Genomic DNA, 11,423 nt, shown 5'->3' on the forward strand with positions numbered 1-11,423 from the left:
TTGTTTACATTTTAATGATTTTAAAAATTTGTAGCCTTTATTGAATTTATTTGTAGTTTTTATTGTGCTAAAACTTTAGCAATGTTTTCTTGTGTTTTTTTGTAAACAACAATAAAGATGTACATTATTTTAGTGGTGTAATAAAACATCGATGCATCGATCATCGATAAATATACCATTATTTGCTTAGCTGATACTGTTCACAAGTATTTTAAAGTTAACTTATTTGCTACCCATGGAATAAAGCAATCGCAACTTTGGTGAGCGTTGCCACCTTGCGAAAGTGTAAGCTGACAATTTGAATTTTCAAAGTTAATTATTTAAAATAACTGATCTTATCCAATCCAAATAGTAATGCACACGCATGTATATGCTGGGTATTTTTGGTGTACCACACGAGATGCCTGTTGAGGTTACGCCCATTACGTGATACATGCAGGTATATTGCTCGTGATATACTAATATGGGACCACCAGAATCGCCGTTACATGTATCTTTAGCCATAGTGGAGCCCACACACATTTGACTAGCAGCATCAAAGCCATGTGGATATTCGTCGCTATATTCTATCACTTTGTTGCAAATCTAGTAATTAATATTGTTAAAATCATATAATATTATATAAAATGCATAACTTACAGTATCTGCTATGCGATCCAATTTCACTTTTAATAGCATGGCGGAGGATCTGCCAGCTAAGCTTGTGCTACCCCAGCCCACTGCAATAAAGGATTCCACATTTTGTCCATCATCAAAGGGCAGACAGGCTGGATGCTTATAGCGATCAAATTTTACGTTTTCAGCAAGCTTGACAAGTCCTATATCATTGTAGAGCTCTGAGCTGGTGAAGCGTGGATGACTAAAATAGCTGCTCACAGCATAATCCTTATGCAAAGCATCGTCTTTATCTGTGCCAAAGTCCAAATCGCCCAAGCGCACTACATCTACCTCACCTCTAAATTAATTGAACTATTGCTAATACAAAAATTCTTTCAAATGAGCTGTAAGTTTACATACTGTTCCGACTCCAAGCAATGAGCGGCAGTGAGCACAAAGTTTTCGCTGATGAGAGTGCCGCCACAGAACCAATCGATTTGCTGCTGCTGGCGATGTCCAAGACGAGCCATAAGTGGAAATTCTTTGGGATCAGCTGGCTGACCACCCACAATCAATGGCGAATAACGATGACAATTATCGATAGCCTCATAGGTAATAGGTGCATTGGGAAAGAGAAAACTGTAGGCCACCTTCTCCTCAAAGACCTGCGTCTTGACGCGATTGCACGCTGCAACAAATTTAACTTAATTCATGTCATTTAATTTTTAAGAGATAAACTTACAGTTTACAGCATCAGGATGCTGGCCAAATACCAGGCACTGGGAGTGCACCAATGTAAGTAGAAGCAACAGCCAGCACATGTCTGAATCTTATTTGTTTATCAACTAAACAGGTCTTGGGGCGATAGCACAAGCTACGCTGTGCAAAATACTCTCCAAACTGGTTCGACTCAAGCATACATAGTATACCAGAAGAGAGAGAGAGAGAAAGAGGAATAGTTCACTGATACGCGATATCAGCTGTTCGCTCAAATTCACGCTCATACGCCGTGTGGTCCAGTGAATAATAGAACATTAACTGCACGCTAAACTGTGCAATTCATTTGATTTTATATGTGCATGTTATTACAAAACAGTTAATTTATACACTGGGTATTTCCAAAGTAATTAATAAACATCAAATATGTTAATAAGTTTTCAAGAAAATTTACTCAACTCCAGCTTTATCCAATCGAGATAAAAATGCACTCGCGTATATATAGTGGGCTTATTGGGCTCACCGCAGCCAATGCCAATGGAGGTAATGCCCATTACATGATACATGCAAGGATAATCTGCGTGATAGCCCAACGCAGGGCCACCAGAATCCCCATTGCACGTATCCTTGCGCTCCGTGGAACCAATGCAGAGCTGTGTGCTGACATTAAAGCCATTCGGCAGCTCATCAATGTCGCTCGCCGTGGGGCACACGCTGCCATAATTGTCAAGCTTAACTTTTAGCAGCCGGGTTGAAGATCTGCCTGCAAACTTGACATCACCCCAGCCAGTGGCAGTAAAAGTATCTGCCTTGGAGCCGTCATCAAAAGGCAAGCAAGCAGGATGCTTGTAAACATTGAATCTTACGCCACGATCGAGTTTTAAAAGCGCTATATCATTATACAGATCAGGATATTTGTAATCTGGATGCTCTGTGATATTTTGCACACCGAAATCTTCCGGATCCGCATCATCAGTCTCTGTGGCAAAATCTAGATCGCCAAGACGCACCACATTAACAGCGCCACTATCAAGAAAAATCTATATTATTACAAGTTTCATACGGGATCACGACTTAATACAAACGAATCTGAGTAAAGGCAATGCGCTGCAGTCAGCACTACGCGATTGTTGATCAAAGTGCCGCCACAGAACCAGTTGGTCACATTCTTGTCATTACGATTACCCAAGCGTGCCATTGGAGCGAACTCTTTGGGCTCTGCGGGCTTGCCACCCACTATCAAAGGCGTATAGCTTTTACATTTGTCGATCTTTTTTACTGTTATGGGCGCATTGGGCAGTAGAAAACTGAAGCCGTGCTCCTCGTCAAAGACAATCTTCTTAACATTGGTGCAGGCTATAAATTAAAGTTCATTTAGACAAATGGGCTACTTAAATTTGCTTTAACTTACAGTTAACAATATCTAGATCTTGCGTCTTTATCACCTGCACTATAAACAACACAAGCAATATTTTTAATTGAAACTGCAACTTAATTTCCATTGTTAATTTTTATTCTGATCGCTGCTGCTCGCAATCGAGACACAACTGAGCGTAAACTTTATAACGGGCTCTGAGCGTGCTTGATTTCAGGAAATCTATTTTAAGCTCTCTCGATTTATTGATAACATTAATAAATGCAAATCTTGTTTCCAGCAATAGCTATATATTTTTAATGACGTATACTTGTTTTTACTAACATTCATTATTAATCTTTATGCTTTAATTAACATGCATATGTAAAAATTTACTTAGCGAAAATTTTATCGACTAATAAGTCAAGTCTGAATTAAAATTAAAATTAATTTTCCAACTAAATTAACTTTTTTTCTATTTGCTGCCTAATCCAATCTAGATAGAAGTGAACGCGTGTATAAATTGTGGGCACGTCGGGTTCCCCACAACCAATCCCAATTGAGGTAATGCCCATAACATAATATTTGCAAGGTCGATGTCCATTATATCTGAAGACAGGACCACCTGAGTCGCCATTACATGTATCCTTATGCTCACTGGAGCCAAGACAAAGCTGTGTGCTCTGATTGAAGCCATTGGGCAGCTCTTCAATATCTCTAGCCGTAGAACAAGCATTGCCATAATTATTAAGCTCCACCTTTAAGAGTCGCGTGGAAGCTCTGCCCGCTAATTTAGTATCACCCCAGCCAGTTGCAATAAAGTTATCAACACGATCGCCGTTATCAACTGGCAGGCAAACGGGCCGCTTATATGCATTGAATCTTACAATGCGATTTAGTTGTATAAGCGCTATGTCATTATATAGTTCGGGATACTTAAAGTCTGTATGCTCTGTTGTATTTTGTACCCCAAAATCTTCAGGATCAGCATTGTTAGTTTGTATAGCAAAATCAAGCTCGCCTAGACGCACAACGTTCACAGCGCCACTAACAAATATAATTATTATACTAAAATTTAAAGTTGAAGAAGTAAATACATACATATCTGAATATAGACAATGAGCAGCAGTTAGCACTAAGCTATTACTGATCAAAGTTCCACCACAGAACCAGTTGGTGACGTTGTTGTCATTACGATAACCTAAGCGTGCCATGGGAGTAAACTCCTTGGGTCTTGCTGGTTTGCCAGCTACTACGGTAAGAGTACTCGAACAAGCTGTCAAAAGATATTTTGTTGGATACATATACAACATTTTTTTAACCGTTGGCTATTTTACATGGCACAAATAATAAGACAAACAGTAAATTCCATAAAATGCAAATTTCCATAATATATTGCGATTTGCAACTTAAACACAACTGAGCGTAATTAAACTTGGAAGCAATCTGTAAACGGAATTTATATTAGGAATACTAATTAGCTCTCTTGATTAATTGATAATACTTATGGAAATGTTGTTTCGAGTATACTTGTTGATATGAATATATTTTAGGTATATATGTTATTAGAACCAAGCATTTTTAGGGGATAACTAATGCTAATTTACTGTTAAAGTTACATCCTTTAACTCCAGTTTGTTCATTACGACCAAATTAACTTGTTTTTCTCTATCTGCTGCCTAATCCAATCCAGATAAAAGTGAACGCGTGTATAAATTGTGGGCTTGTTAGGTTCTCCACAAGCAATGCCAATTGAGGTAATACCCATTACATAGTATGTGCAAGGGCGCTGTCCATTAAATTTAAAGACAGGACCACCCGAGTCGCCATTGCACGTATCCTTTTGCTCACTGGAACCAATGCAAAGCTGTGTGCTGGCATTAAAACCATTGGGCAGCTCTTCAATGTCTTTTGCAGTAGGACAATCATTGCCATAATTATTGAGCTCTACTTTCAAGAGTCGCGTGGATGCTCTGCCCGCCAATTTCGTATCACCCCAGCCAGTTGCAATAAAGTTATCAACACGATCGCCGTTATCAACTGGCAGGCAAGCGGGCTGCTTATATGCATTGAATCTGACAATGCGATTAAGTTGTATGAGCGCTATGTCGTTATATAGCTCGGGATACTTAAAGTCAGCATGCTCTATAGTATTCTGTACACCAAAATCTTCGGGATCAGCATCATCAGTTTGTATAGCAAAGTCTAGCTCGCCTAGACGCACAACGTTAACAGCGCCACTATCAAACATAACAATATTAAATTAATAAAATATAAAGGTGAATAAGAAATACATACACATCTGAATATAAACAATGAGCAGCAGTAAGTACTAAGCGATTACTGATCAAAGTTCCACCACAGAGCCACTTGGTGACGTTATTCTCATTACGATTACCCAAACGTGCCATGGGTGCAAACTCCTTAGCTCTTGCTGGCTTGCCACCCACTACCTGGGCGCCAAAAGCCTTCATCTGATTTGTGCAAGCTGTGAAAAGATATTTTCCTGTCTAATTTATACTTTTGTCTATATCGGTTTGTATATTTACATTGCACAATCAATAAGACTATTAGCGATTTCCATAAAACACAAGTTCCCATAATATTTTTGATGGTTTACGGCTGGCAATCTAAACACAACTGAGCGTAGCTTAGACATGAGCAGACTTTATTTTAGGAATATACTAATTAATTTTAAGCTGTTTTGACTAACTGATAATACTTGTGCAAATTTTATTTAAATAAATTCCATGACGTAGCAATGAATAAAGCAGCTTTAAGCTTAAAACCTGAAATTAGCTGGCTTATGAGTAAAATCTCCTTCAAGCCCTTTGCAACAAATAAATTGAAATAAAGAAAAACAATAAAAATTTATGAATAATAAACATGTTTATTGACCAATAAATGCAAATAGTTATTCTCTATTTATAAATTACAACCAAATTAACTGACTTCTCTCTATGTGCTGCAGGATCCAATCTCTATAGAAGTGTACGCGCGTATAAATCGTGGGTTGATTGGGTATACCACATCCAATGCCAATTGAGGTTATTCCCATTATGAAGTGAATGCATGGATACACTCCATTATATTTCAGCGCAGGGCCACCAGAGTCACCGTTGCATGTGTCCTTGCGCTCATGTGAGCCAATGCAAAGTTGAGTGGTGGCATTATAGCCGTTCGGCAGCTCTTCGATATCTTTAGCCAAAGAACAATTATTGCCATAATTACTAAGCTCGACTTTCATCAGGCGAGAAGATTCTTTGCCCGCCAGTGCAACATCGCCCCAACCAGTGGCAATAAAGTTTGAAGTAGCATCGCCATTCTCAAATGGCAAGCAAGCTTCCGCTTTATATGCATTGAATCTGACGACTCTGGACAACATTACAATTGCAATGTCGTTATACAGATTTGGATATTTGAAGTCTGGATGTTCTGTAATAGTTCGTACACCAAAATCTTCGGCATCAGCATCATCACTTAAGAGAGAAAAGTCCAGTTCGCCCAGGCGCACTATATTAATAGCTCCACTATAAAGAGAATCTTGGGCCATTAAAATGTATTATATGGTGAGTTAAGACTTACACGTCAGAATATAGACAATGAGCTGCAGTCAGCACTAAGCGATTACTAATCAAAGTTCCACCACATAACCAGTTGGTGACGTTCAACTCATTGCGGTGACCCAAGCGTGCCATGGATGCAAATTCTTTGGGAAGCGCAATTTCGCCACCAATAACGTATTGTACATCGTATGTAACTGATGGCCTTGCTGACAAAGAAGCTGCCAAATAGAATAAACTTAGTTTAATATGTACTACTTAAAATTGAATTATTTACGCATAGCGGGCTCTAAGTGTTTGGCCGTTATCAATTTTAAAATCAATAACACAAAGAGCAATTCCTGTTTGAACTGCATGATTATTTTGATCGTCGCTGATCGCAATCAAAACACAACTAAGCGTAAGCTTCAAAACGTGCTCTGAGCGGGCTTGAGCTCTCTTGATTTATAGAAAATACTTATGCAAATTTTTGTTTTTATATGAATGTATAAATATGACGACCTTACTCATGAGCATTGGCTTGCCTACATTTATATTTGAGCATTTTTGTTTGACAAAGAAACACTTTTAAAGCAAACAAATTGCAAATACAACTTTTGTTTTATTCATTGTCAGCAAATTTGTGTTATCAATCAATATTTTGCTTGTGCTTGATCCAATTCAAATAAGAGTGCACGCGCGTATAAATCGTGGGGCTATTAGGATGTCCACAAGTAATTCTAAATGAGGTAATGCCCACAATACGATACAGACAAGGATCTTCAGAATTAAAGCTCAACGCAGGACCTCCAGAGTCGCCATTACACGTATCCTTGCGCTCAGCAGAGCCAATGCAGAGCTGTGTGCTGGCATTAAGCCCATTGGGTAACTCGTCAAGATCCTTAGCTGTAGCACAGTCATTGCCATAACTGTGGAGCTCGACTTTTAGCAGTCCCGAAGAGTCGCTGCCTTCCAGGTCGACTGCACCCCATCCAATAGCAATGAACTTATCAACTCGATCGCCATTATCAAGAGGCAAACAAGCGGGCTGCTTGTATGCACTCAACGTTACGACTCGATCGAGTTCTATGAGAGCTATGTCGTTATAGAGGATGGGAGGATTATAACCTGGATGCGCAGTAGCACTTTGCACACCAAAATCTTCGGGATCTGCATCCTCAGTTTTTTCATCAAAGTCTAATTCACCTAGCCGCACCACATTAACAGCGCCACTATTAAGAGAGACTATATTAGTAAATGATAATATGGAATCAGGAATTAATACAAACATTTCTGAGTAAAGACAGTGCGCTGCAGTCAGCACAACGCGATTGTTGATCAATGTGCCGCCACAGAACCAGTTAGTGACGTTCTTCTCATTGCGATTGCCTAAGCGCGCCATGAAGGCAAATTCTTTGGGCTCCGCTGGCTCTCCGCCAAGTATGACGGTAGTGGTAACTATATACTCTTCATCTGTCTGGCTGTCATCCTCTTTGCAGTCAGTCAAAACAAAAATGCATTGCACAATTAATAGGAAAAGCAGCGGCTTCACTAGAATTCCCATTATATCTGTTCCAAGTCGCAATCGAAACATAACTGAGCGGCCCAGGCTACCGGAATGCTATATAAAGTTTAAAAAAATGTAAGTTTTATTCCCAAGCTTGGTTAAATACATAAATTAAAATGCACCTGAGTTCATAGACAGATTAATATTTATTCAACTTTATACATTAGCATAGAATATATATAAATTCACTTGCTTTTCTCAATCTGCTGCTTGATCCAGTTTAAATAAAAGTGCACACGCGTATAAAACGTGGGGCTATTAGGATGTCCACAACTATTCCCAATGGAGGTAATGCCCATAATACGATACAGACAAGGATCTTTAGTATTAAAGCTCAACGCAGGACCTCCAGAGTCGCCATTACACGTATCCTTCCGCTCTGCAGAGCCAATGCAAAGCTGTGTGCTGGCATTAAACCCATTGGGTAACTCCTCAATATCCTTAGCTGTAGGACAGTCATTGCCATAATTGTGGAGCTCGACTTTTAGCAGTAGCGAAGAGTCACTGCCTTCCAGGCTGACGGCACCCCATCCAATAGCAATGAACTTATCAACTCGATCGCCATTATCAAGAGGCAAACAAGCGGGCTGCTTGTATCTACTCAACGTTACGACTCTATCGAGTTCTATGAGAGCTATGTCGTTATAGACGTTGGGGGGATTATAACCTGGATGCGCAGTAGCACTTTGCACACCAAAATCTTCGGGATCTGCATCCTCAGTTTTTTCATCAAAGTCTAATTCACCAAGCCGCACCATATTAACAGCGCCACTATTAAGAGAGATTATAGTAGTAAAAGATAATATGGAATCAGGAATTAATACAAACATTTCTGAGTAAAGACAGTGCGCTGCAGTCAGCACAACGCGATTGTTGATCAATGTGCCGCCACAGAGCCAGTTAGTGACGTTCTTCCCATTGCGATTGCCTAAGCGCGCCATGAAGGCAAATTCTTTGGGCTCCGCTGGCTCTCCGCCAAGTACGAAGTCATCCCCTGTGCAGTCAGTCAAAACAAAAATGAACTGCAGAATTAATAGGAAAAACAGCTCTTCACTAGAATCGCCATTATATCTGTTCCAAGTCGCAATCGAAACGTAACTGCGCGGCCTCAGTTACTTGGAAAGCTTTATAAAAGTTATAAAAATGTAAGTTTCATTGCCAAGCTTGGTTAAATACATAAAAAATACATAATAATAAATGCAAGTGAGTTCATAGACAGATTATTATTTATTGAACTTTATACATTAGCATAGGAAATAAATAAATTCACATGCTTTTCTCAATATGCTGCTTGATCCAGTTTAAATAAAAGTGCACACGCGTGTACAAGCTGGGCACATTAGGAGTATCGCAACCAAGTCCAGAGGAAGTGATGCCCATAACATGATACATACAGGGGAGCTCCTTATGATAGGTCAGCACAGGACCGCCCGAGTCGCCATTGCACGTATCCTTGTGCTCACTGGAGCCAATGCACATCTGTGTGCTGGCATTATAGCCATTAGGCAGTTCCTCGATCTCATTTGCTGCTAGACAGCTGCCGCTATAGCCTTTCAGCTGCACCTTTAACAGTTTAGTGGACTCTCGGCCTGCAAATTGCTTGTGACCCCAGCCAATAGCAATGAAATTTTCATGCGTAGTGCCATCATCGAAGGGTAAGCAGGCGGGATGCTTATAGACACTCAAGTTAACAGCGCGATCTAATTCCAAAATGGCAATATCGTTGTACAGCAGCGGATATTTGTAGTCTGGATGTTCGGTGGCCTTGCGCACACCAAAGTCTTCTGGCTCGGCATCATCAGTATCTGTAGAAAAGTCCAGCTCGCCAAGACGCACGACATTAACAGCGCCACTAAAAGGCAGTAATAAAATGTTGACTATATACTATGTACGTGTGAGAAAAGTATACATACTCTTCCGAAAACAGACAATGGGCGGCAGTTAGCACCAGACGATTGCTGATTAAGGTGCCGCCGCAGAACCATTTGGTAACGTTCTTCTCATTGCGATTACCCAAACGTGCCATGGGCGCAAATTCCTTTGGCTCTGCAGGCATGCCACCGACTATAAGTGGACGTGAGCCATGACAGGAATCAATAGATTCCCAGGTAATCGGTGCGTTGGCAAAAAAGAAACTTATAGGCACACGCTCCTCGAACACAGTGCGCTTAAATAATGTGCAAACTGCAAATTATATAAAACATATCAGCACAGTGTTTTAAATATAATAATAGATTTTACTTTGCTTCGCTTGCGGATCCGGATTTTGACTGAGCGCTACAGCGGCCTGCAGCAATATTATAATCGCTATCAACTGAGTCATATTCTCAGTGCTAGCTTAAAACGACTGCGTGAGGTTGTTGTTTACAAGTTTGGAGAGCGACTAAACTAAACACAATTGATTAAGTAGCTTGAAAGCTAGTTAGCACGAGCGCCAATCAATTGATTGTATTAATAAATCTCTCAATATTTTAACATACATATGTAAGCATGAACATATACATATGTTAAGTCAACTTAATAAGAATAATTCTTAATAACTAATTAACTAATGCTATGTTAATTAGTTTAGTTAAAATGTATGCCAGCTGAGTGGAAAGCTAGCAAGAGACGCATGAAGTCATCAATGTCCATAGATCTCGCACGTGCTGTGCTCATTTCCTGTGCCTCCAGTATGCCTATGACCTTCTCCTGCATATTAAAGTTCTCTTCAAGTGGCTGTAGTTGAGAATATAATTAGAGTCGGTAGAGTATATAATTAATGCGCTGGTACTTGCCTCATTTCGCAATGATCGATACAATTTGTAGTTCTTTTCCAGCATTTCCATCACAGACGATACTTTGAATGTTGCTGCTAAGGTTTTATTCTTTCTGAGGAAAGCAATGCGTGTAAGACCATCCCACTCAGTAAAATTGATAGGTGGCGGTGGATTCTTGGGCTCCAAGCGTACCACACTTGACTCCACCTTTGGCGGCGGCTTGAAGTTGTTTTTGCCCACCTTCATCAACATATCAACACGTGCTAGAAGCTGCGTATTAATGCTCAAACGACAGTATAATTTGTCACCTGGCTTAGCCACCAAACGCTGCGCAAACTCACGCTGGAACATGAGCACGGCGCAACGAAACAGAGGACGATGCAACAGCAGCTTGAATATCAGCGGAGAACTGATTTGATACGGCACGTTGGCAATGCACAAATCAAAGAAGGGCAGATCCGCTTTAAGAAAGTCACCAATGAGCACCTGTAGCTTCGGTTGCATTGGTGTGGCCTGCACACGTTTTTGCAACTCGGCAGCGAGGCGTGTATCAATTTCACAGGCAATGACTTTCTTTGCTTTCTCCAGCATGCGCACAGTCATGTTACCAGTACCAGGACCGATTTCGAGCACCACGTCAGTGGGTCGCAAGGCCGCCTTCTCCAGCATTGTGGTTATTACCAGCGGATTTTTCAATATGTGCTGGCCAAAATCCTTGTTGAACACAATGCCTGTAAAATGTATTTATTGAGTGCATTATTTAATTATTTTTAAAGCTATAACATACCTTGCTTTTGCACCTCATTGTGTATGCGAGTTTTCTTTTCTGTTTTTACCTTAGGCATTGCTAATTTATAAAAATGAAAACCTACTGTTGATATTGCTTT

The 11,423-nt window shown here is 40.1% G+C and overlaps 9 protein-coding genes across 10 annotated transcripts; all 9 read right to left on the bottom strand.

Annotated features, from left to right (window-relative positions):
- Positions 1-73: 73 nt before the first annotated feature.
- On the bottom strand, positions 74-1,656 carry LOC108604171 (serine protease snake). The gene is made up of 4 exons (XM_017993503.2): positions 1,340-1,656; positions 1,018-1,285; positions 640-955; positions 74-585 (listed from the first exon to the last, which is right to left on the bottom strand). Exons 1-4 carry the CDS (start codon positions 1,416-1,418, stop codon positions 313-315), a joined length of 936 nt encoding a protein of 311 aa, XP_017848992.1. The 5' UTR covers positions 1,419-1,656; the 3' UTR covers positions 74-312.
- An 83-nt stretch (positions 1,657-1,739) lies between these two features.
- LOC108604169 (venom protease) lies at positions 1,740-2,867 on the bottom strand. The gene is made up of 3 exons (XM_017993502.1): positions 2,726-2,867; positions 2,400-2,670; positions 1,740-2,340 (listed from the first exon to the last, which is right to left on the bottom strand). The coding sequence occupies exons 1-3, from the start codon at positions 2,814-2,816 to the stop codon at positions 1,755-1,757; spliced, it is 948 nt and encodes a 315-aa protein (XP_017848991.1). The 5' UTR covers positions 2,817-2,867; the 3' UTR covers positions 1,740-1,754.
- Positions 2,868-3,103: 236 nt separating this feature from the next.
- Positions 3,104-3,981, bottom strand: LOC108601385 (venom protease). Its single transcript, XM_017989285.1, has 2 exons — positions 3,770-3,981; positions 3,104-3,715 (listed from the first exon to the last, which is right to left on the bottom strand). The coding sequence occupies exons 1-2, from the start codon at positions 3,979-3,981 to the stop codon at positions 3,127-3,129; spliced, it is 801 nt and encodes a 266-aa protein (XP_017844774.1). The 3' UTR covers positions 3,104-3,126.
- A 321-nt stretch (positions 3,982-4,302) lies between these two features.
- LOC108602388 (phenoloxidase-activating factor 3-like) lies at positions 4,303-5,358 on the bottom strand. Of its 2 annotated transcripts, XM_017990498.1 has the most exons (3): positions 5,218-5,358; positions 4,967-5,156; positions 4,303-4,908 (listed from the first exon to the last, which is right to left on the bottom strand). In XM_017990498.1, the coding sequence occupies exons 1-3, from the start codon at positions 5,267-5,269 to the stop codon at positions 4,311-4,313; spliced, it is 840 nt and encodes a 279-aa protein (XP_017845987.1). In that variant the 5' UTR covers positions 5,270-5,358; the 3' UTR covers positions 4,303-4,310. The 2 variants fall into 2 exon arrangements, with proteins under 2 accessions (XP_017845987.1, XP_017845989.1); XM_017990500.1 differs by having other exon boundaries at positions 4,967-5,358.
- Positions 5,359-5,538: 180 nt separating this feature from the next.
- On the bottom strand, positions 5,539-6,718 carry LOC108601817 (phenoloxidase-activating factor 3-like). The gene is made up of 3 exons (XM_017989753.1): positions 6,509-6,718; positions 6,254-6,452; positions 5,539-6,198 (listed from the first exon to the last, which is right to left on the bottom strand). The coding sequence occupies exons 1-3, from the start codon at positions 6,585-6,587 to the stop codon at positions 5,601-5,603; spliced, it is 876 nt and encodes a 291-aa protein (XP_017845242.1). The 5' UTR covers positions 6,588-6,718; the 3' UTR covers positions 5,539-5,600.
- Positions 6,719-6,812: 94 nt separating this feature from the next.
- On the bottom strand, positions 6,813-7,813 carry LOC108601816 (phenoloxidase-activating factor 3-like). The gene is made up of 2 exons (XM_017989752.2): positions 7,500-7,813; positions 6,813-7,442 (listed from the first exon to the last, which is right to left on the bottom strand). The coding sequence occupies exons 1-2, from the start codon at positions 7,802-7,804 to the stop codon at positions 6,860-6,862; spliced, it is 888 nt and encodes a 295-aa protein (XP_017845241.1). The 5' UTR covers positions 7,805-7,813; the 3' UTR covers positions 6,813-6,859.
- A 113-nt stretch (positions 7,814-7,926) lies between these two features.
- Positions 7,927-9,028, bottom strand: LOC108601386 (phenoloxidase-activating factor 3-like). The gene is made up of 3 exons (XM_017989286.1): positions 9,021-9,028; positions 8,606-8,875; positions 7,927-8,548 (listed from the first exon to the last, which is right to left on the bottom strand). The coding sequence occupies exons 1-3, from the start codon at positions 9,026-9,028 to the stop codon at positions 7,963-7,965; spliced, it is 864 nt and encodes a 287-aa protein (XP_017844775.1). The 3' UTR covers positions 7,927-7,962.
- Positions 8,994-10,173, bottom strand: LOC108601725 (venom protease). Its single transcript, XM_017989644.1, has 3 exons — positions 10,019-10,173; positions 9,691-9,961; positions 8,994-9,629 (listed from the first exon to the last, which is right to left on the bottom strand). Exons 1-3 carry the CDS (start codon positions 10,098-10,100, stop codon positions 9,044-9,046), a joined length of 939 nt encoding a protein of 312 aa, XP_017845133.1. The 5' UTR covers positions 10,101-10,173; the 3' UTR covers positions 8,994-9,043.
- A 6-nt stretch (positions 10,174-10,179) lies between these two features.
- Positions 10,180-11,381, bottom strand: LOC108601726 (probable dimethyladenosine transferase). Its single transcript, XM_017989645.1, has 3 exons — positions 11,324-11,381; positions 10,555-11,267; positions 10,180-10,495 (listed from the first exon to the last, which is right to left on the bottom strand). The coding sequence occupies exons 1-3, from the start codon at positions 11,379-11,381 to the stop codon at positions 10,346-10,348; spliced, it is 921 nt and encodes a 306-aa protein (XP_017845134.1). The 3' UTR covers positions 10,180-10,345.
- Positions 11,382-11,423: the final 42 nt, after the last annotated feature.

This window comes from Drosophila busckii, chromosome 3R, assembly GCF_011750605.1.
Source record: "Drosophila busckii strain San Diego stock center, stock number 13000-0081.31 chromosome 3R, ASM1175060v1, whole genome shotgun sequence".
NCBI classification, from domain to species: Eukaryota; Metazoa; Arthropoda; class Insecta; order Diptera; family Drosophilidae; genus Drosophila; species Drosophila busckii.